Genomic DNA, 24000 nt, shown 5'->3' with positions numbered 1-24000 from the left:
AACTCTTGCTCGTGCGCAGCGCGAACATCTTTGAGCTGCTCCACGTACATCTCAATCTCCTTGTGGCACTCCGCTAAAGACGCCTCCAGCTTTCTGACCTGTTGCGTGGCCAGTTCAGCTTGTTCTTCCAGGTTTTCCAGTTTCTGACCGTGTTGAGCTGACTGAACGTCACGTGATTCGATTTCCTGTTTTTGCTCCTTGATGGCGCGTTCCATTTGGTCATGGAGCGATTTTTTCAAGCTTAGTTCTTGCCGTGAGGCTGCAAGTGATGTCTCAAGCTGGGATACAACCGCATTTTTCTCTTCAAACGATCGCTGCAACTAATACATTCAATACTATTTATCAGAGGACTGTTTTAATTTCTACAACAGAGTATTTCATTAATTTAAGAAAAACGACAACATCGACTGTAGCCTGCGAGAATCATTTTTAAGCGGTTAGACGGATACAAGTGATTGAGGCGATGAATGAAAAATACTATCCTTCGTCGCCCATCATCTAATAGAGCTGGTCCCACTTGCTGTAGTAGATGGCGCCATGCTCGGCATAAATCGTAGCGGCTATCCCGTGGAAAACTAAGCGGATAGTTTTTACGATAAATCATAGCAACTATCCCGTGGAAAAATCAGTTGGTTTTGACGAGAATCCGAACATCAACAGGTTTGGATAGCACTTATCCATTGATTAAGGTATTCATTTCTTTTAAAAACCAAGACCCGGTTGTCAGACTACAGCAAATGTGAGCATTTTGTTCTCAAACAGTGGCGGATCCAGACCTAGAGGTAAGGTGGGGGCCCGCTCTCAAACATTTTGTTTTTCCCCTTTGTTTTGGTGTCTTATGGTGTTTTAGTGGCTTTGGTCCAAACAGTGGCGGGCCCCTCCCCTGGATCCGCCACTGTCAGATGTATTTGGGTGACCAAGAGAGGAATAGTACACCGATCAATGCTACGTCCCCAACTTTGTTGAAGAAAGGTTGTGCTTGCAAAATGGACTCAAACCAGCGTTTGTACACCAAAAGAGGCTGCAATGAGAAGTCCTCCGCGCAGAGGAGCAAACGGAATTAATCAAATTGACGTTTTTCAAACATTATTACCTCCTCAATCTGTTTTTGTAATTCTCTGCACTGCTCTCCATGTAACGCTTTTACTCTGTCCACTAGCGCTGCAGATTCTTTCAATTCAATATCCTTCGCTTCCAGAGATGCCTCCAGTTGTCCAATTTTTCGACTCCTCGTCTCAATTTCATCTTGAAGTTCTTTAAGTTTAGCTGAATGTAAGCCTGATTCTGATGTCCTCTGGTTGAGCTGCTTTTCAATACTACTCAGATGAGACGTTGCTTGACGGACCTAAAAAATATTCAAATATAATAAACGGGCACACTGTAGATTGTTTTGATAGCGTTGCAAGTTGTGACCTAAGTTGGTTGACTCAGCAGACAATTTTTTCGCGGTTTCGCTACTGCATTGTAAAAAACAAAACTAAAGCTGTTCCTTTGGCTAATCAAGACACTCAGACGAAGGAAAGGAAATGAACGGATTAGAGCTCGATGTAAAGAGAACGCTTCTCGTCGGGTGCAAAAGTGAAAGATCTCCTGGTCGATTTTTAAGCTTACTGATGAAGATGACGAAGGTCTTTCCACACTCTTCTCCTCTATGAAACAACAACATGAGATCAATACGGGGCGGAGCTAAATGAAAACACTTGAACGAAAAATCCCACCAATATTCCTCACCTCTCGCTGTAAAACGTTGTTTTCAGAAATTCTTTCCTCCAGCTCGTTTTGCAAATCAACCACTTTGAGGTTTCTCTGCCCGAGCTTGCTTTCCAGCGATGCGATCTGCGCCATTTTGTCTGCCAAGCGTTCTTCAAGCTGTATCGTCTGTGACGAATGCCGCGCCACTTCGTCTTCCAAGCGTGAAATAACCTGCTCCAGCTCCTGCTGTTTGCGATCTCCAATACGGCTTCTTTCCACAATGGCGGACAGTTCCGTTCTTAAGCCGTCCATAACACCACCATCCCCAGCTAAACCTTATGATTGAACAATGCAATGCAGTGATAGTTTGCATGTCGAGTTTCGGTGTCTACGACAGTGTACAGAACAATACGATACTGAAGCACGAATGGAAGTGAGCTGTTTTTGCCTTGACACTCAGTACCACAAATGTATTGCTAGTATCTTTTCTCAATTCGAGACGATCACATTAAAAATAAGGAAGAAACTACTGTCCCGGAACGCGAAATGTTCACTTCTGGTTTCTTTCCATAGCCCAAAAACCTCTCGTGCATAAGCTCCCTAATATCGACAGAAAACTCTTTTGTGAGTTTGGCTCTCTCAAACGCAAAGATTGCGCAACCAGTTTCTATTATTTGTACAACAACTCTGTAAACAAGAATGAATAGTAGTCTTCAATCTCCAAGATCAGCCGGTGAAATCCTTACCAAAAATAAGCCAGCGAGCTTTATTGAAGGGCTACTCTCTTTTAAAAAATGCCGTCAATTTTGAAGACCTTCGAAAAGCTTCAAAACACCTTGAAAAGTTTTATTTTGATTCTTAACGCGCTTTTCATAACTCCATGAAATCTCACTTTCACCTGTCTACCGCCAAACTGCAGTCTGGGCTTCCATCAATCAAACTCACGAAGTCAAATCAATTGATGTCGACAAAGGAGCCGAAACCATTCCAAAGATACCTCGTTAGCCTGGTCAATCTAATACTAACTTTACCGTAAAGGACCTGGTCGACGATTCTCAAACTGAGAAAAGTGGATGGAGCAACGAACATCGAGAAACCAGTGAAGAAACAAAGAGTATAGTCGAATGTTTACTCCAGAAAGATCGACCAATCAGCATGTTTTTTCTTACAGTGAAAATTTGATTGACAGAAGCCAAAAGGCAGTGACGCGTTTGGCGTTGAAGGAGAGATTCTGCTGAATTATGAAAATCACTGTAAATGAAAAGTTCTAACATATCTTGTCTGGTTTGATAGCGGGAACAAACTCTTGCTGGATAAATATATGCTAGTGCGACCACAGAAATGTAGTTTTTGATATCTAAAAACATAGTAAGCACTGTTTACTCCACAAGCCTACTACATATTCTTCAAAATATAAATTAACTCACCTGCAATGTGTTTCTGCTGTGCAGCTGCTCGAGCCACAGCAGAGGCTTGAAGTTTCTGAATCTCAGCTTCCTTCATTGCCAGCTTCAGCTTCAGATCTGCAATAACCGCCCGCGAGGTTCCACCACTGCCTGTCACGTGATCGACGTCATGCTCAGTGTCATCCTGTATGTAGCTGCCCATGTTTCGCGGGCTCATGTTGTGGTAACCATTCATTGTCTGAGTGCTGCTACAGATACCGCTGTCACTTGTCTAGGAAAAACGCAGCTGCGCATTGGTCAGCGTAGCCTCCCAGAGAGGATGCACGCAGCGCAAAACTTAGGTGCACTTACTATCAAAAAGTCTCTTATCTTGAAGTGCTTTTGCTTAACATGCGCTGGGCACAATTTAAGTTTTTACTTCGCGGGCAAATATGCTTGGAGGTCCTCCAGTACATGGGATCAAAACAGACCCGAAGACCCCAGAGAGCTGGATCAAAGAGGAAATGTCTTCAAAAATTTAAACGGTTGTAAATACAGTCTGTGTGATTTTAAAAACGAAAATACGAGTTTAATTGTCTGAGTGACCGAAAATTCACGCTGCACAATAAATAAAAATAAAGAAGTGGCTGGGTTTCTTCACAGTTTGTCTTGTTTCAAGTTCTTACCAATATTTCGAAATCCAATCAAAAGGGTCTTTCAATCCAAGAGTTCAACTGCCACCCATTTCTTTCGGTAAGTTTTATCGAAATTTTGGTGAAAGATCGCAAACTTTCTACGTGCATTTTCTTGCTCATGAACGGTCAAAGTCACGACACCATTGAAAAAAAAAACAACAATCATTTTACACTCTTAAGTTCATTTCAAAGACCACAATTAAAATACTCACAGAAGGTGTGGCAGTCACGTGTTCCTTCATGCTCTGCTCCTGAACTTGATGCACCAGATCCTCTAACCGCGCCATATGAAGCTTGGTTTCCTCAATCTCTCGTTGGTACTTCACAATCTTCTCTCTTTGTTTGACGACAGTGTTTTGCAATTCGCCTTGGTCTTTCAATACCAATTCGTTTTTCCTCAGCTCGTTTTCAATCCTACCAATTTTCTGGCTCTGTCGCGAGATGGTTGCTCTCAAGCTGGAATTCTCGTGTTGCATGGAAGTTTGAGAGTCATGCTTAGCCGCACCCTCAGCTTGAAGGAGTCTACAATTAAGGACAAAATGTTGGCTTATTGACGTTCGACCAGGTTCAGAGAAGAATGAAGAATTATAAACAAAATTAATAACAAAACTAAACTTTGATTGAGTTATTGGTGAGGCACAAATTTAACAGACTTCTATGATTCAATTAACTCAAACAAAACCAAACCCCTTTGACAAGACTTGCTCGGCACGCACCAACATGGCGGCAATGACGTAACGTGAAAACCGCCTTATTATTACGATTGGCGCAATAAATTAACTAACAAAACAACAAAACTCCCCCAAAAATCATTATAAAAAACTAAACTAAAAATTAATAAATTAAATTAAAGTTAAATTGAATGTGTCGGCTGTTGGTATTGACGAAGGTGACTACTTTTTTACCAACTAGTTTTCACTCACCTTTATTCCCATTTTTTATTACTTTGTTTGAAGAGCAAAGCATAAAATTCGTCTCTGACATTGGACTTTTTAGGGTCGCGCTTTTCCTGCGCATGTGCAAGACTCCTTTGGAACTGCTTATGGTAGAAAGACTTTTTAGAGTGGGTACCTCAAGTAGGATTCGAACTCGGTATCTCCTCATTCAGTGGCTCTCGAGATGACCATTTGACCACGAAAGGTTACGTGATTAACAAGGTTGGGGGGACCGGGGAAGAACAAAAGGAACTTTATTTAAGTGTCTAGATGTCCTAGCGCTGGAGCACTAGTTGGGGACACTTGAACTGCAATTAACAATTAAGGCAAATCAAGTCAAATGATGGTTTTTGAGGAGGTTAACATTTACATGTATTAAAGAATTGTGTGCATGACCAGAAACTAGTTTTTGTGTTTCCGTTGCACGCAATATCCGGTTATCGTATCACTCGGTAACACATTTCACAGTGCTAATATTAGGCTCCCGGAATTGTTCAGAAAAAGTATTAAATACTTTTTATATACAATTGTAGAAACAGGTAAAGCATGATTGGAATCAATGCCGTTAACAACAGTTTTAACCGTGAACAACTATTCCACGATCGCATTTAACCCCATGGTTGGGTCACGGAATCTGGACTACAGAATTGAACTGGATATTGAGCAAGGCTACCGTAACATTAAAAAAACACTGATAAATGGTTGAACTTAAAAAGGAAATCGGCCTAAAATCCTTCGAGCAAAGTGTAGGCTACCCGTAGCCTCTTGTTGTTATAAAACCTCGTACAAACTCTTTAATACCTTATCTCTTCCTGTAGGTCAATAATCTGAGCTTGTAACAAGGCTTCTTTTTCCAAAAGTTCCTCTCTTTCACGTTGGGATTTGGAGTTGCTCTCCTTCCAATTTCTCTCACGTTCAGATTGCTGTGGATGATACCGACAATAAACAAGCACTGTACATCTAACAGAACGGGGCCCGTTTCTCGAAGGTCCCGAAACTTTACGGGCCATTTTCGGGTGTCACAGTTCCCTTTGTATCTCAAGAACGGAGAGGATTTAAGTCGTCAAACTTCATAATAAGTTTTCTTTTTGTTACCTTGAAAACATGTCAAAAGATCAGCTTTCCAAAACAAGCGGTTGCCAGTTTCACAAATGGCTTTTTGGGCCCGAAATGTTATCGGGACTTTCGAGAAACGGGCCATAGGATCGTTTCATTTTTTATCCACACTCCCCAAAGGGTGACAGATTTTTGGACATTGGGAAGGCGTTCGAATATTCTCTCCAAAGAACCCAACAAAATTTGATCCGTGAAGAAAGAGTTTATGATCCTGTCATATCAAAAATTTGAACATAAACGAGGATTCAAACTCCCTCAAGATCATTTACAAAGTTATCTCAGTACCTGTTTTCTAAGTGTTTGAATTGCTGAATCTTGCTCTGCAATTCTCTCTGACATCTCTTCCACATTTCTCAAAGCTTCGTCAAGCTGGTCTTCTGTTCTATTTTCACAATAATTACAGCATACAAAAGAGAGTTATTACAGCATAAGCATTAAAAAGTAAGATCATATATATATATATTTTTTTACTTTAAACTTCAGCCTCCTGTTCCACAGCAACCCCCCAAAAGTGATAAACTTGTTATGTTGGATTTGTAATCTTTACAGGATAACTTTTTGGAAACGCACCTTTTCCTAAGTCTGACTTCCTCTCGTAGCTCATTCTCAGCAATAGTAGATGATTCCAGCACACTTCTTAGTTCTTCTGTTTTGGACTGAAGTTCTTCCCTGCAGTCTCGCAAATTCCGTTCGGCAAATCTGTCCACAATATTAAGAGATTATCTTTCAATGACATACAACTCTAACGTCAAAATTTTATTTTTTTGTAATATGGTTAAATGCAATTTAACTATTAAGTTAACAACAAAGAGATGCTGGCTTTCTGTGTGTCTAGGTCAACAAGTCCAGAGCGGTTAGCTAATCACAGCGGTCAGCAGTTCATTCCCATTTCCACAGGCTCATGTAAGCCAAGCACTCTCAGTGTAGCGGCCATTTTTGAGTTTCGTTGGCAGAACGTTGTGCGCTTTTTCTTGTAGCATTAGCGAGTTCTTGTCATGGCTGCCTCCCCCTGACCACCATTTTTTTTTCCACTGTTAATGCAGTGTGATGAGTGGCCTGATATCTCTGTGTGGGGCCCACAGCTGGATTGTGGGAATTGCTAGCCATGGGAGCGTTTTACTGGGGCCGACTGTTCACAGTGGAGGCCCTTGGACATTCCGGGCACCCACCGTCCATGCAGCTTGATGCAGTTGTTTGAAAGTACTCGTCTGATAAATGACTGCGGAATGGGTCAAAGGGTCACAATACAGCCAGTGCAGTTGGTGAATTTCAATCTCCTTGGTCCTTTTCTGATTGTCTGCTTACTACTCAGTTTTTCTGAGTTAGCCTGTTCCATGCAGGCTCCTAGATAGTCGGGAAACGAAAACAACTGCGTGGAAAAAGCGAGGGGGGTCGACCCAAGCCCCCACTCATTTTTCGCACGCATTTTTCTCTCTTTCCCTACTATCTGGGAGCCTGGAACAGGCTATTCTGAGTTAGTATTGAATGCAGTTAAGGATGTTCGCACCCATTGCCACTGCGCATTTTTTCGCGCATGTCATAGACAATCACTTTGAGAACTTCGCAGTGATTTTACTCTCTTGAATGCGTGTTGACCCCCATTTTTCTTTGCGTAGATCACTTCCTTTGATTCTCAATTTTGCCAATTTTAACAAAAAACAAGAAAAATCTGTACGTGAGAAGTTACAAATATTTCACCTTTGACACTGTATGCTCTTGTGCGACCGAAGTTTTCGTTCTTTGACTATTAAATACTGCTATGTATCGTTTTTCAAGGTCTATTAATTTTCACCACAGAAAAAGACATCAGCTGCAATCGTTTATTTAGTTATATTTAGTTATGTTGATTGAGTATGTTTACCTGATATAAATGTCATTAAATAATGTAGCTTTTTTATTGTTGACAGTTGTAAGCTTAAGATTGTCTTAAAATAACGCAAGTTTCTAAAAGTGCAACTCAGGATCTCGAAAAGAAGCACGGTGACCCCCCATTTCTTTGCCTTTTTGGCAAAAGTAGATCATTACCTTTCTGCGTGGCAAGTTTGAAAAAAATCTGTATGTGGGAAAACTTGGCGCGAACGTCCTTAAATAAAATTGCATGGAGTTACATGTAACAATAGCGCTCATGTGCCAGTTGTGGTTGGTGTATGTGATGGGATTTCTTGTTTGTGTGTGACAGGTGCCTGCCTCCCATGCTGCATGGGGACTCATGGCTGGGTTGCCAGGATTTGCCAGCGGAAAGCGGATAATTATGGTTAAAGGATTCAACAAGCATTTTTTTTGTATTTACACAATACTTCAACACGAAGTTTGCCCTGGCAAGAGTTACAAAGACTCACCGAAGGGGCTTTAAAACATAATATATGGAATTATTTGATGACAAAATTCAACTATACCTTACAGCATCTTCCTGGGAAGCTAAGTCCGACTCCAAGTGAACAATCCTGTCTTCCATTGGTGGCAACCTTTTGCGCTCAACTTCTAGCTCTTGACTGATAATTTTTACCTGGAACAAGATCCAATAAAACAATCTCAAAAGGATCATGATCCACACTAACCCTAAATTTATTAACACAACAATTTAAGGGAAAGCTATACAGCTGCAGTTAGTACTACGTAGGTTCAACTTAGTTAAGAATAGGGTACTAATAATCAAAATTCTACTCCATGTACTGGTAATACACTGATCACTTATAATTAATCTGTGTGGCCAAAAGTTTTCCACTGGTTTGAAAAGTGCTTTTACCTGTTGTGCTAAAAACAAGGATGGACACTTCTTGATTCCCAATTCTTGTCAAGTACACCTTAAGTCTAACTTAAAAAGAATCTGCTCAGCTCACAATATTGTTTAAGGGTTCATTACTGATTATCCATTTATAATAATTATATGAAAAGTCTTTTTTTATTACAAGGTTGGCTGTTAGAAATAACTGCAGTAACCTTGTTTTTTGCTTGATGCAGCTCATAGCTTATATTCTCTAGTTCTGTCATTAACTTGTGGTTCTGATTGACAAGTTGAGAGTTTTCCTCCCGTTGCTTGGAGAGCTTTTTAACCATGGTGTCATGGTCATAATCACTGGTGCTTCCAATAGAACGGCTTTCCAACTGCAAAAGAAATTGTATTTAGCATTATGCCTGCCCAACAAATGAAGAGGCATTGATGGATTGGAGTATAAAGAATACTGTAACAGTTAAACATTGACCTACAGTATTCCAACACACTGTCTAACACCACATGACTTTAAAGACCAATGGGGGCTAGTTTACTGTTACAGCTACAGCAAGGGGTCCCCTTTAACTCATTCCAACCTATTAAGAGCCTGTTTGAAATTTAAGTGGGCTGGCCTGGTAAATGGGCTGAAGCATTCATATGGACGATTCTAGCCAGTTTACGGAGATGAATTTCAGGAATTTGTTTTCTTGCCTTATAACCGTCAAAGTCAAGCAAGGCATAACTAGTGTTTTCTTGTTTTGGTTTGAAATGAAGGTTCATTAATTAGCTCTAGCAAGTACAGCATGGCAATTTAAACCAGAAGATGCAAAAATAATCCAGGTGTGTAATCATCCAAATCTGGCTGCATTTTCAAGGCAACCGACGTGTCATGACAACTTTTTTTTCATCCGGGGTAAACCAGGCTGGACCATTTAAATTAGGAATTTTTCAGCCCGGCTTGCCCAGATCTCAGCAGCTCAGACCACCAGGATTGAAAGAAAATAGGCATCAGCTGAGATCTCGGCAAAACAGGCCGGCCAGCCTAAATGGGCTGGCTCGCCTCATACGTGTACTTTATAAACAGGCCCTAAGTGAGACAGTTCCAGATTTTACTCTTAGCTAACACCAGACATTCAATTGCCAATGGGACCCACTTCGGATTATGAAAGGGCAATAGGGGACTGACCTGGGATACACTTTCTTTCTATAAACTCAATCTTAATTCAATGTGGTGTCAGTAATACAGTGTAATTAACATGATAAGAATGTACCTCTTGCTCCCTTGGCGACAAGTGTGTTGATCCATTTCTGAGGTCTGGGTACGATGATCTCAAGGGCTGGGAGGAACCAATCAATGCAGGTGTACCTCTGCGACTTCTGGATGCCAAGTTTGGTTCAGAGCCTGCCGGCGTCAAATCAGCTAATGTCAAAACCTGGCCAGTTGCACTTTCAGGAGATGATGAATAACTTCGTCTTGGGCCATTCAAGCTGAATGCGAAAAAGGAAGGTTTTTAAAATTACCAATAGATATATTTTATAAAGTCTTCAATTACTGTAACTCAAAATTAAACATTTTCTTTGTTTGAGTAGCATTTAAGTTAGTATTAATAATTATTAAAATAGAATGTGTCTGGGTCTGCGATCATGTCTCAGGTAGAGCTCTTACAGTTCTTTTGCATGCAAGTGAGGTGTGGGTACCCAAGTATACTGATTACTGGTAATGAGCAATAAAATTATCCTTGCTTGGGCATTTCTCTTATTTCTTCTTCTTTGTGGCCTGTAGGAAAGGTGTTTCTCAGTCTACTTTATAACATCATTTGGTAACAGCATGTAATAACTTCAGAAATTGGAACAGTTGCTGTAGTGTACACTACTAAAAGTGAACTGGACTTGTAATCTACTTGTAGTCAGAAAACTATGAAAGAGGCTGGCCATAAGATTTAGTACCACAGTGACTATTTCTTTTATAAATCTATACAAGGGTTATCGGCTAACGGAAGCCCGGTAGGATTTAACCAAAAAACAGATTACGATAATTGCTTAAGGCAATTTTGAAGATGCCTGGTCACAGTTGTATTGTAACCCAATGACTAGTACCAATCTGACTTAATGATAATTTACATGCAATCAGGGGTTTCACTAGAAGACAGTCTTGCCTTGACTTTCACTCAAACCCTTGTAAAAGACAAGAGTGACCGCCACCTACATTGATTAGACCAGGCATCTACTTCATCTACATGTACTTCCAAAGTTATTGAAGCCCCCGAGACCCCAATTTGAATTATTCCTCTCAAGCCTGAAAAAGTGTTTAGCTAAAGGCACATATCAATGCATTACTCACCTTAAATCTTCAGTAACTGAATGGTGGCTGCGGTCTACTGATTCAGGTCTACTGTCAAGGGAACTGTGCTTTTGTGGTAATGACTTTGTCTTGCTGCAGGGGAATTAATAATTGTACAGAAAAAAATTGGAAGGTGTCATAAGACGTACTGAGCTAAAAAGAAATGGCAGGATTATGAAGTTCGTGACTAAAGATGGTTCAGTCTGAAATAAAATTCAGTTTTGCAAATTGTAATTCTCTTAGTGTGGGGTGGTGGTTACAAAATACAGATATTTTTAATGTCAGTTCACAAGTCAGGCCAGGGTGAAAAATCAATTCAGACAGGCATGCATCATTTGAGCCACTGAACACTGATGAAGATCTCAGATCAGTCAAGCTTCTGTAACTGGTATGACATTTTCCCCAGTAGATTTAGTTGATTGTTTAGGATGCTGACAGAAACCGGTTGGTCATTAACCCCTGTTTATTTATTTATTTATTTATTTATTTATTTATTTATTACAATTTAATGGCAAACAACTATATGTATTAACTGTAAAGAAAAAAAATAAAATAAAATAAATGTAAAAGGCATATAGGGATAATCTGTAGAAGAGTATTATAAATAAACACTCCATAGGAGCTAAGCTAATAAATATTTAATAAGGTATAACGGTGAAATGTGTTAACTCTTGCATTTTTCTAACAATTAATGTCACTGCATGCTTAATTAATGGCTGGATTTGTACCATATAATTATTCTCCAGCAAGGTGAACATACATGTGACTGCTGACACAAATCAACTTTAAATTACTGGTACCGGTAATATAAAGTGAAGTTAAATGGATTAAAATGACAATCCTATAGTAAACCATATCCTTCAGTTTTCCTATGATTGTCACGCGAGAAAACGCGTGCACCGTGTGTCATGTTGAAATGTCTCAACATGTCAGTTCTGTCCTTTACACATGAAGACAATACAAACTTCCTCGGAACATGGGATTATACGGAACACCGTTGAGAAAATCGTATGATTCCGGCTGTGAATAATTGATAACTCAGCGAAAATACACCAAGAAGAATGCTAGAAGATCAACATCGACAGAGAGAAAAACAAACACAAATTGTAACATTTCCCGTACGTGGCCCTTGGTTACGAAATACGAACCCTGGAACGTGACATCGCCGCATGAAGAGAATTTTCACATCAAACCCTTTTCAAGATTTTAAGCGATCAAACAGCGTTATTGGTTTTACACTAATTATTTCTTTAAGAAGAATACTTCACAAGATTTCTCCTCACACAAAACAAACTGCTTCGCGTAAAACACCATTTGTTTACATTACCACCGATTTTACGCTTAGGAACTTCTCAAGTAAATATAGATCTAAAGGCGAGCAAAGGCTGGAGGGACCACAAGATATTTTGGCCCTGAAGGAGCATCAAATATCGAAAAATTAAACTGAAAGTACTTAGAAAAACGTTTTAAGGAGAATTCATTTCAGCGTCACTAGCACTGTCATTCACAAGATCAAAAACTCAACTTGCATCTCGCTATCGGACGTCCTAAATCACATTTGTCACTTTAAAGATAAACCTTTTAGCTAGCCGAACTTGTTACTGTAGAGACAAAAATTATATGTCCTCCGTGTGAGCGATAAATGCTTAAGAATCTTACCTATTCGCTGCATGAGGTGGATTCAAACTTTGAAGCGACTGTTCTGTCTGCAGCAGTCTTCGCCGAAGATCATAGCAGTCTCGCATCAAAGGATCATCTTCCACACCAGATTTGACGCTTGTGCTAATACTACTGCTCGCACTAGACCTTCGACTCATCTTTTAAACAGATACATGTTGAAAATACAAAATTTGCTAAGTCCAGCACGCTGGAATAACACACTAGATCTTGGGAACGGAGGTTTAAGGTAGGACGACAAGAACTTGACAGCAAATTGTCAGCACACAGAAGTCCAACAACACGATGCTCACTAGATTTCAATTTTAACCATCGGTATCTGCTCCTGATAATTTAAAAGAAGTGGTTGTTCTTCCCGGTTACGTTCTTAGCCTTTGTTGACAGAAGTAACGAAAAACCGCCGCAGCAGTTGAAAAGGCTTTCACGTACCCGTGATTTTAATTGACCAATAAGAAACTAGCACACTGAAAAATGAGCCAATCATATGACGCGTTAGGATAAAAGTAATTTCTAGCGTGAAACTTCGTTCGGCTGCACCGGTATCGCTCTCCTTGTTTTTCTTTTTTCTACGTTTTCTCCGTACACAATAAATTGATCAATAAATTGATCGATCATAGCAAGAAATACCAACAATCGACTCGTTCACATCTTATGAACTTCCCTGATCCTGATCATGATACTTAACATTTATTTAAAGTGTAGGTTATTCACCGAAGTGGAGGTGAGCCACTAGCGGCGAATTATTCACTCGTCCCTAGAGCCTTTCGTTTCTTTGACCAAAAGAAACGGAGGGCTCTGGAATACATACTATTCTCGGGTTGCACAAGACGTCATCATTTTGTAAAATCCAAAACCATTATATGAGAAGGGGTAAATTTATATTTGTGAACAACTTTTCAGCTCAAGAAAACAGTAACATTTAAAATTTCAGAGTTATGGAGGTGCGTGACATACAGCTATAAATGTGTCTGTCGAAAAATATATACTTATCTCGGGATTTTTAGCCTTTTTAGAGGTTAAAGTATTAGGAAAAGTGCTTATCTAAATGTTTGCTTGATCAGTTCAGATATACCCTGGGTGCCAGAGACTTTTCTAGCGCGGTTTCCGGTTTTCAGTCAAATGGGCTCTGTAAATTTGTGCAAAATATTGCGACAAATATTTGAAGATCGGGAAAACGTACAGACCTAAAACTTGGAGAAGTGCCTTAAATATTTATGTCCTATAACAATAAATTCCTTGAGTTTATTCACTGCATAGTTTTCGAAATATTTGGGAAATGGGTGACGGTGCAACCCAAGAATTTAAATTGACCTCTCAGGGCCAATGAAACAAAATAACGAAACGTATCAAGGCTGAGAATCCCAACTGGCTGGAGGCAAACTGTAGTTGGCTATTACCCAGTGTTCAGAGTGGCCGGTTTAGAACCCAGGATCTCCGGATCTCAAGGCAAGCGCCCTACTGCCTCCTAAATAGTATGAGTAGCACATGGGCATTTTGTCTGAGCATGCGCGAACGGAATCGAATTATTCTAGTTCGGCGCCATTGTTGTTTTGAACGCGCTGCCCGCGGGTTTTTAAACGGGCGATCTACACTTTGAAAATTATTTTGTCAAGAGAGATGAAAGATTGTAACAAAATTACACACTTTTCTATCACTATGGATATTCTTCGAGTTTTTTGGGCGTTCGGATGAGAATATTTTAATGATCAAATTGCGAACAAAACGAGATAAAGGCCCAAAGAAGTGGAGTTTGGCATTTGATTTACCGAAGTTCAAGATGTTCACACGAGAAGGCAAATGATGCAGGTTAGTTTGAAGATGTTGAAGCTTTATTGTAATGAATCATAGGGCTGCATATTGACACGATCCTCAGATACACCATCCTTTATGAGATGGAAATTTTGAATTTGAGCTGATTTTGCTTCAACTTTGAAGTAAGTTTTCATCATAATTCCGCCGGCCCCCAAGCTTTAAATTACTTCAAATAACATTGTGTCTTCTTCCTCTTTGCAGCCGCTTGGGACTCCAGGCTTTAAAAAATGCGCTGTTTGTAGGATTACAATGTTATTACAACAGCTTTTGACAAATTTTTATTTGGGAAGTTTTGATAGATTTTCCAAGTCGTGGATCACAAAAGTCTTCCGTCTTGCTGCTCTCCAAGTCTGTTGTGCAGAGCATTTAGTTGTCCATTTTTAACAAGGTTGTAGTGTCATTTCAATACACGATGACTTTTGCAATTTTTTTCCCTGTGCTTCAGTAGGTATTTTTGTAATTGCGTGTTTCATCTCCTAGAGCTAACTTAAGTCAAAAGTTCGGTTAAACTACCCTTTTTCGCCGGCCCCCAAGTCCGAGAACACTGTTAGTGCATCGTTTGTTTATTTGTCCTCCGCTTCATCTGGTTTATTTATTCCGAAAAAATGCGTGCTCTTTTTTGTAGCAAGGCAAACTACTACCGTTTACTGTCGAAGATTGCACATTTGGAGCTTGTCCATGTAGTTTTCGAACCGGATGGCGTAAGCTCTGTTATCGTGTTTATTTCATTAGCATGCTGTTACCTAGCAGACTAGCATTAGAGGCTCGTCGGTTTTTTTTTCTACGTGCAGCAATTGAATTTACCTCAGCAAGTGTTCTTAGACGAGCGATTTAAGAAATAAGTGAGAATGCTCATTCAAAAAGATTTGGTTGTAATTCTGGAGACGAGCTCTGTAGGGCAGAACAGACATTTCGCTTTTAGTGTGTATCCCTTAGCCTGTAGAGGAATGCCAATCACGATTTCTTTAGATGTATGTGTTAGTTATACATTTGTACAAAAAAAATGTTAGGAAAACACCTTTTACTTGCCAAAATCCCGTTGTACCGTCTAGAATAAGTGAAACATGCACTTGATTATCTCCAAGACCTGTCACTATATTTTGATCATCTTCTCAACAATCATTATTCACAAATAATATGTTACACATCAGATTTGTCATGTACTGGCTCTTCCAACAATCCATATACTGTAGTATAAAAATCAATCAATGTTCACCACAATTCACGGGTAAAGGAAGATACAAAATTATGTTGAAAACTAGATGAACAATAATACTTTCAAATTTGCAATGAGAGTAAGCAAGGGAGTTCATCTACATATTACCTTGAATGTTATTTGTACCCAAAAAATGTTGAATTAATTCTGGTGCAGTGTAGCAAATCTTTATGAGCATTTACAATGTATGTAAAAACCAAGATAGTGTGAGGAAGAGGGAGAGAATGGTTTACTTAAGTTGAAAGAAATGAAACCCTATATTATTGATGTTTACTTCAGACCTAAAATGGCCATGTTTGATCCTTGCAGTTGTGCCCCCCACTCATGCATAACCATTCCTGCAAGATATCTGATGAAGTTACTGATGTTTCCAGAAGAGCTGATTGCAATAAGGTCACCTTGTAGCCCATGCTTGTGGCTTTCAAAGAGGCTAATGGTTGTATGCATTAGAAGCTTGTCTCTTTGTGCTTTGTAGTGACATCCCGATCTGTTCAGACATGTATTCTGAGCCATGATCAGAAGTACTCTGCAAATTATTATTTAGTTTTAAGGTTAGGCTGTTAATTGAAAGGACAAGGGGAATGTAAATTATCTAGAAGAATGAAAAGAGTTCCATATTGCATGTCTTTAATTTGAAGAGTTTACTCATCACAGTTTCTCGAAAAGTGTCCATAATTCTCCATGTCTTAGGTTTATCAGTAAGCTTGCTTTGGAAAAAGTGTTTCATGTACAGAATTAAAAGTTAGGATCAAAAGAACTGACAGCGTATTCTCTGCTGTTTAGATAGATGAGGAGTGGCTCAACAATTGGAGCAATGGACAGAAGTGATGGCTGAGAGGTCAAGTTTTGTGGAAAGGTGTTACCTTGAGAACCAGTTGTGAATGAAGATAAATGGGCAAATTGCTTATGTGAAACAGCCGTATTTGAAGCTCTTGAAGTTCTGGATTATGATTGGAATCTTAAACACTCATAGATAATTAATTTGTTTCCAGTAAATTTAACAGATGTGCTGAATTCATGTGGCTCATACAAATGGGATTCTTTGTTGCTTATAAATTCAATGTACAGTTAAGATTTCACTAGTTGGAGTTACATCCATCCTACATAATAAAATGTTACTTGTCATAGTCTCAGTAAGGTGACCAGCAAGTTGATATGAAGAAAAACACTCGTGATCATTACGTTTTGGATATCCATTTATTGTGAATACAGTTTTTGACCATTTCCTCATATCTTATACATGTACAGTACTTCCGAAGGACTAACAAACTAAATTATATTTTAGTTCTATACTTGTAAAAGTTTATAAAGCTTGGGGCTTGATATTAAAAAAGGAATACTCTTTGGTGTGTCACTCTTAACATCGCTTTGTTCCCTGGGCCTGGTCTAGTCAGAACTTACTAATTTCCTGTTGTCATTTTGTAATCAATTTTCAACTTGAATAGTCTGATTCTTTGGAAATGAACACAGAGAAGGATCATTCCTACAGATTGAGACAGTTGTACAAGGTTCAAGATGGCAGCTTGTTCAATTACAACATGGGAATCATAGACCTTGCTATGCCCTTAGACAGTGGTTATTTATTTCAGGTCCTCAGATTTAGTTCCCTAGGGATTTGGGATGTGCTTAAACTCAAAATCTTAACCAGCTATCTTGCTCTAGGTCCCTGAAGCTAACACCATGTAAGCTAAGTAATTTTCAAATGGGAGGTGCTCCATGCAATACACGAAACCAAGACTTAACATGACTTACTCTCTGTCGGAAGCTTCAAACGTTCCACAATTTCTAAACATTTTTCCCGTGGTAACATTACCAACTCCCTATTTTCTGGCTGTTTACTCAGACCATAATTTGGTCAAAGCTGCTGTTTTTGGCCCGTTGTTCACGCTTGTTCGCGTTCATGCCAACAAACTTGAAACCAAAAAAGGCAAGCTACCGTAAACTTTGGGTGTGAACATTTATTTTCATAATGTAGCTGAAATTCTTGATATTTTAACACATTTCAAACAAGAATGCCTAACAGAGCAAAAAAAAGAGAACAGTGAGAGGTAAACACGTAGGTTGGAATCAAAACTAACGCGGTAAAATGTCTGTCTAGTCTGCTTATGTGTGTTTGAAGAGCCCTTCGAATTATCCAACTTTCGCAAGATTACTGACTACGTGAGAGTTCCACACCAAAACAACTTGTTGTCCCTTATTATTCGAAAGTACTTTGCTGTGACTTTTTGCCATAAACAGCCCAACCGTTTCTCGATCTTTTGACACCGTCTACACGTAAGGCAAGGAAGATAAACTACACAGATAACGACACGAACTCGAAACTTTTCGCCAGGTAGACCGCCATTATTTTGGTTTCTGCTTATGGCGGGCCAGCGGATACGCTCATAAGAGATCTCAAAGTCGCGCACGCGCAGACAGAATGCCTCTGTGCTAGTATGAGTAGCACTGGAATAGTATAGTAGGGGCAACTACACCGGCGCACGAACAGGGGAATTCATGTGGGCCGCCGTTAAAACCAAAAATACAAGAGTTTGAAATATTTCAGACAAAACAGAGCTGTTTTTTTAAGGGAGGGTTGCGAGATAGTACAGACTTCCATGCAGCTCAAGAACAAACTGGTAAGCAAATAAGGCCACATATCTTGGAGCAGGGCTAGCGCAGTGGTGAGAGCGTTCGCTTTCTATCAATGTGGCCTGGGATCGATTCCCAGATTCGACGCCATATCTGGGTTGAGTTTGTTGGTTCTCTGCTCTGCTCCGAGAGGTTTTTCCCCTCTCCTCAAAAACCAACGATTGGTTAGATTTCTTCTCATTTCAGTTGATTTGTAGTCTCAACAATTCTCACGAATTAGTAGAGCACTAGAGCTCGGCTAAATAACCTTGAGACTTGAAGAAAGTTATTATTATTATTATAAACTCACCTTGCAAGGCTTTCCTCACGAGGTTGGTAAGGACGAAGGTTGAACAATCATTTCGATGATCGAAGGGTTAGACTTTCGATAGACTTGGGTGACCATGAGGTTAACGTGCAACTATAATGTTTTATAAATAAGAGTACCCTGTAAAAGTAAGATCTACAAACAATTTAATAGATTATTGACGACCCTTAACCTTTGTACGCGGGACAGCTCTTCAAACACAGCATCATATTTTAATCTTCATTTCTCATCTAAATACGATCGTGAAAAAAGGTGTTTGAAGCTAAGTCACTGTTTTTAACAATTTAAAAAAAATTTTCGTAGTTCGGCAAATACGCAAGCTCCAATGTCGTGCACTAGTATTTCGTACAAAGATGTACTATATGGAAGACAAAATGACTGCTAATGTCAAAAATATATATGGCTTACGACCTGATCAGAAGGAACCAAGCTACGCCAGCGGGAAAGGGATCTGTCAGATATGGTCTTAGGGTCGATATTTATCTTCCTCTCTGTCTGAAAGCTAGCTCTAGAATAAGCGTCCCGCGGGTCGAAATCTTCAGGGATGCATCGTCAGGGTTCGACGCTCTAACAACGTGTCTAGAGATACCGCTACCAGTTCGGTTTGCGCGCGCACACAGCACTAACACACAATGGCCGTATTTCCTGACACGCCGGCGCTCGGTTGCATTGTGTCCCGTTGCAAAACCAGGGTCATTAATATAAACCATTAAGTTAATCGTACAGTGGGTAATTAAGATGATAATTGGAATGAGAAAGTATTTAAAGCCATTTTGTGACTGCCTTGGTTTTGGAGTGTACTTTATTCTCGACCGGGACTGATAAGAAAACGATAGCCCTCTGCTCATGAGGCGAAAACTGTAAACAAAAATACAGCTCGAGAAGGGTATATATAATTACCGTAATTCTTCAATTAATTCCCCCCCCCCCCCAAATAACCCCTCCCCCCCTCCTTTTCAGAGGAAGGAAGAAACTGATGGACGGTAAAAAACATTATCACGACGTTAACTCTTCACATGGACTGATTTACGTGGTTTATTTACGTGCTGGAAGTTCGGATTTGGTTCTCGCAACTGAATAAAACTGTTGCAAATAACTTGTACAACGTTTATAATATCACTGTAATCTCCATATTAGACAGTCATTGCCTTATGTTTGTGTGGGGAGGAGCGTTGCGTGACCTCAAAAAGAACGGCCGCGTAAACAGGAAGTAGGGAATCTTACCATCAAGTAAGTTTGGCTTCCATCAATCAGATTTCCGAACATTGCCGGAAAGATCGACTCCGCCTCTGGAAAGTGAATTGGAGTTCTTGTTTAGTTCACAGTTCGAACACCATTATGATATGTTTTTATTCTTCAGTAAAAGGTTCGTACAGATTCCATCGCTTTTAATCGGCGCCGAGTTCGAATGTACAAACGTACCATGGGAACCAAAGATGCTGATTGGTGGTTGTGTCGCGCATCAATTGATTTCGGCCTCTGTGGCTGGCATCGGAAGTTTGATTGATGGTGGCCAAAACGCAGTTTGGCCGTTGGCGCTTGAAGATGAATTCCGCAGAATTATGAAAAGAGACAATTGCTTAAATTGTCCGGATAAGGGCAAGTATCTCTTCTCACGTAATGGATTTCTATCATCTGATTGTAAAATGTCTGAACCACAGTTATCGCACTGTACTGACAAGTATCGTCACTATTCAATACTCAGATACCGTAAATCCTCTATTAAGCCCCGGACTTATTTATTTCAAGCATGTTTGTGGGGGGAAGGGGGGGGGGGGAGCTTAATAGAGAGGGGGGTTATTTCATTTACCGAAACGCATTACCGGTAGCAAAAAAAAAAAAAAAGGAGAGAGAAACAGAGTTACGGTTCGGCAGAATTCTCAAAATTGCAGTACGTGCGAGATAGCCTATAATTCGCACTTCAAATACAGGCCGTAACAAGGTTTATTATATGGAGGAGAGTGTTTTACTGGGAACTAAACCACTCGTAGATTCCATACGCCACTTCATCCGGGACCGGAGTGGCGTATTTTCCGTATGTCACCTTTTTTAGTGTCGTATCGTTCAATGACGTCACGATTCCCGCCTTTTTTTTATAAAGCCCAGCCGTAGTTGTAAAACTTGACTACTTTGAAACACAATAAAATCAATGAAATATTCAATGTTTAGTCTCCATATAATAAAAAGAACATTACACGTTGGCTCGAAGATAGGAATTTTATGTTCTCGTGGCAAGAACAATATCTCACGAGTGAGCGAAGCGAACGAGTGAGATATTGTCTCCTAGAGCGTACCTATTGTCTCCTAGAGCGTACCTGACACGATGTGCATGTCGGGGCAGGACGGCGTACGGTCCATTTGACTTCCTGAAGGCAGAATGATAAAGCGAGAACTGTGTCAGGCAAGACCCGACGACAGGCGAGGGGAAGGTCCGATTTCACGCTAGTGAATTGTCGAGACATCCAGGAGCCCGAATCTGGTCTTGCATCATGGAATGTGGCAGGCTTGCTTGCTTGCTGCAGAAGGGTAGTCGGAGATTGTGCATGCTGGAAAAAGGTGTATTGCTACATCCTCGGTGATGTTTCACCACATGCAGTGGCTGATTGGCCGGCCCGCTTCCTTGCTGACAGGGATGTTAGGGGCCTGCCTTTCTGCCGGCAGAGGCATAACAAGAAGAGGTGTCGTAGAGAAGCCCATATGTGCGTCCGATTGAGTTCGGTCGGCAAATGGATCGAGATGGGCGCATCCGTCCGTACCGAGTGGTGGTGGAAAACTTGACCAACCTACCTAGCACTTTGTCGGATGTGACTGATTGATTTTGGTCCATCCCCAAAAGGCAGGTTAGAGGGCAAGTCCACCATGAGGAAAGGAAGGTTGCAAGTCCCAAAAGGCGAGATGTACACGTCTCAAGGTAAAGAAAGTTCCCTGGTTGATCCTGCCAGTAGTCATATGCTTGTCTAAAAGATTAAGCCATGCATGTGCAAGTACGAGCACTCATGCTCGTTGACGAGTAGTACTGTGAAACTGCGAATGGGCTCATTAAATCAGTGATCGTTTATTTGATGGATGGTGTTACTGCCGGATGGATAACCGTAGTAATTCTAGAGCTAATACATGCGACTGGAGTCCCGACTGTGAGCTCACGTTCTCAGAAAGGATGTATTTATTAGATTCAAAACCGGACCGGCCAGCCCCTGCACCTGTCTGGTTCTTTTACCAGCAGGAAACGGGCGGTAGGCCGTGATTCCAAGGTGATTCACGATAACTGAACGAATCGATGTGTTCTCTCATCGATGCTTCATTCAAATCTCTGCCCTATCAACTGTCGACGGTAAGGTAGTGGCTTACCGTGGGTTGACGACGGGTAACGGAGGATCAGGGTTCGATTCCGGGAGAGGGAGCCTGAGAAACGGCTACCACATCCAAGGAAGGCAGCAGGCGCGCAAATTACCCAATCCCGACTCGGGGAGGTAGTGACGAGAAATGACGGTGCGGGGCCTCCTAGTGGGGTCCCGGGATCGGAATGGGTCCGACTTAAAGCCTCGGGCGAGGATCGATTGGAGGACAAGTCTGGTGCCAGCACCCGCGGTAATTCCAGCTCCAATAGCGTATATTAAAGTTGTTGCAGTTAAAAAGCTCGTAGTCGGATTTCGGGCGGGTTCCCGTGTCGTGCCTCTTAAGTTACGAGGGGCTACGTGTGGGTGGCTCGCCCTCCCCCGCGGAGGCCGGTCTTCCGTGCCCTTGATTGGGTGCGCCGGACTCGGCGGGCGTGACTTTTGAAAAAATCGGAGTGTTCAAAGCGGGCGTGAATCTCGAGTGAACGCGTAAGCATGGAATGACGGAACAGGACTCGGGTCCCGTTTTTGTCGGTGCAACGGACCGGAGTGATGGTGGACGGAGACGGTCGGGGGCAACCCGTATTTCGTCGTCAGAGGTGAAATTCTTGGATCGGCGAAGGACGACCGGCTGCGAAAGCGTCTGCCAAGCACGCTCTCCTCGATCAAGAACGAAAGTCGGAGGATCGAAGACGATCAGATACCGTCCTAGTTCCGACCGTCAACGTTGCCGACCGGGGATCGGGGGGGCTTTTGAAAGAAAACCCCCTCGGCACCCTTCCTGGGAAACCGAGAGTGTCTGGGTTCCGGGGGAAGTACGGTCGCAAGGTCGAAACTTAAAGGAATTGACGGAAGGGCACCACCAGGAGTGGAGCCCGCGGCTTAATTTGACTCAACACGGGGCAACTCACCGGGTCCGGACATGGCTAGGATTGACAGATCGAGAGCTCTTTCTCGATGCTATGGGTGGTGGTGCATGGCCGTTCTTAGTTGGTGGAGCGATCTGTCTGGTTAATTCCCGTGAACGAACGAGACCTCGCCCTGCTAGTTGGGGCCCCCGAAGCTCGTTTGCTTCTGGGGATCCTCTTAGAGGGACCGCCGGTCCGAAGCAAAGCCGGAGGCGGAGAGAGGCGATAACAGGTCTGTGATGCCCTTAGATGTTCCGGGCCGCACGCGCGCTACACTGACGACGGCAGAGAGTCTCGCTCGTTCCGGGCCGAGGGGTCCGGGCAACCTGCCAGGCGCGTCGTCGTGCTGGGGACAGACGGTTGCAATTGTCCGTCTCGAACGAGGAATTCCTAGTAGGCGCCGGTCACCAGCCGGCGTCGATTAAGTCCCTGCCCTTTGTACACACACCGCCCGTCGCTACTACCGATGAACGGTTTAGCGAGGCCTCCCGACCTGCCACTGCCTAACTCCGTTAAGCCGCAGCGATGTGGTGTTTGGAGCTTGGCCAAGGGGGAAAGTTGGTCGAACTTGATCGTTTAGAGGAAGTAAAAGTCGTAACAAGGTTTCCGTTGGTGAACCTGCGGAAGGATCATTAACGATCGTGGAGTCCGTCTCCCGTGTGAACTGTACTCGAATCCTATTCTTGCGATACGTTTGGGGGGGGTCGACCTAGCGGTCGTCAAATGCTGTGTGCGTAGCAGTCAGCCCCCCCACGTTCGCATGTCTTTGTTTTCTATCCAGTTTGTCAATAGTGAGAATGATCGAAAGATACGAAAAAAATGTGAGAAAACAACTCAGAACGGTGGATCTCTTGGCTCACGCATCGATGAAGAACGCAGCCAACTGCGATAAGTAGTGTGAATTGCAGAAGACAGTGAATCATCGAATCTTTGAACGCAAATGGCGCTCTCGGGCCCTGGTCCCGGGAGCATGTCTGTCTGAGGGTCGAATACACTACGTGTCTTTCTTCTTTTGCGAGGAAAGACGGTGTTGAGGTGTCACGGCCAATCCTCCTCCTCGTAAGAAAGGGAAGAGGCCGTGTCCCTTGAAGTGTAGAATGCCGGTGGACGACCGCGACTCGTTCATATCGCCCACCGACAGAGAGAGAGGAACACAACACTTACGTACGACCTCAGATCAGGCAAGACTACCCTCTGAATTTAAGCATATTAATAAGCGGAGGAAAAGAAACTAACA

The 24000-nt window shown here is 41.7% G+C and overlaps 1 protein-coding gene, 1 long non-coding RNA gene and 1 other non-coding gene across 3 annotated transcripts in view; 2 read left to right on the top strand and 1 right to left on the bottom strand.

The window, feature by feature from the left end:
- LOC138028374 (coiled-coil domain-containing protein 18-like) overlaps positions 1 to 12981 on the bottom strand; it is a 24282-nt gene extending 11301 nt beyond the window's left edge. The window contains exons 1-13 of the mRNA XM_068875895.1: positions 12537 to 12981; positions 10878 to 10970; positions 9808 to 10024; positions 8764 to 8928; positions 8220 to 8329; positions 6394 to 6522; positions 6109 to 6205; positions 5509 to 5630; positions 3985 to 4294; positions 3120 to 3369; positions 1732 to 2027; positions 1094 to 1345; positions 1 to 320 (exon numbers count right to left, since the gene is read on the bottom strand). The exon at positions 1 to 320 is cut by the window's left edge and continues 19 nt beyond it. Of these exons, the coding sequence (XP_068731996.1) occupies positions 1 to 320; positions 1094 to 1345; positions 1732 to 2027; positions 3120 to 3369; positions 3985 to 4294; positions 5509 to 5630; positions 6109 to 6205; positions 6394 to 6522; positions 8220 to 8329; positions 8764 to 8928; positions 9808 to 10024; positions 10878 to 10970; positions 12537 to 12694 (2519 nt within the window). The 5' untranslated portion in view covers positions 12695 to 12981. The remainder of the gene's footprint in view (positions 321 to 1093; positions 1346 to 1731; positions 2028 to 3119; positions 3370 to 3984; positions 4295 to 5508; positions 5631 to 6108; positions 6206 to 6393; positions 6523 to 8219; positions 8330 to 8763; positions 8929 to 9807; positions 10025 to 10877; positions 10971 to 12536) is intronic.
- Positions 12982 to 14072: 1091 nt separating this feature from the next.
- LOC138038143 (uncharacterized) lies at positions 14073 to 16924 on the top strand. Its single transcript, XR_011130197.1, has 2 exons — positions 14073 to 14360; positions 16366 to 16924. It is a non-coding gene; the product is annotated as an uncharacterized lncRNA (long non-coding RNA).
- A 6670-nt stretch (positions 16925 to 23594) lies between these two features.
- On the top strand, positions 23595 to 23751 carry LOC138039533 (5.8S ribosomal RNA). The gene has a single exon (XR_011130610.1). It is a non-coding gene; the product is annotated as a 5.8S ribosomal RNA (ribosomal RNA).
- The last annotated feature ends 249 nt before the right edge of the window (positions 23752 to 24000 follow it).

This window comes from Montipora capricornis, chromosome 2 (genome assembly GCF_036669925.1).
Source record: "Montipora capricornis isolate CH-2021 chromosome 2, ASM3666992v2, whole genome shotgun sequence".
In the NCBI taxonomy this organism is placed as follows: Eukaryota; Metazoa; Cnidaria; class Anthozoa; order Scleractinia; family Acroporidae; genus Montipora; species Montipora capricornis.
This window is presented reverse-complemented; position numbering and strand designations above follow the sequence as displayed.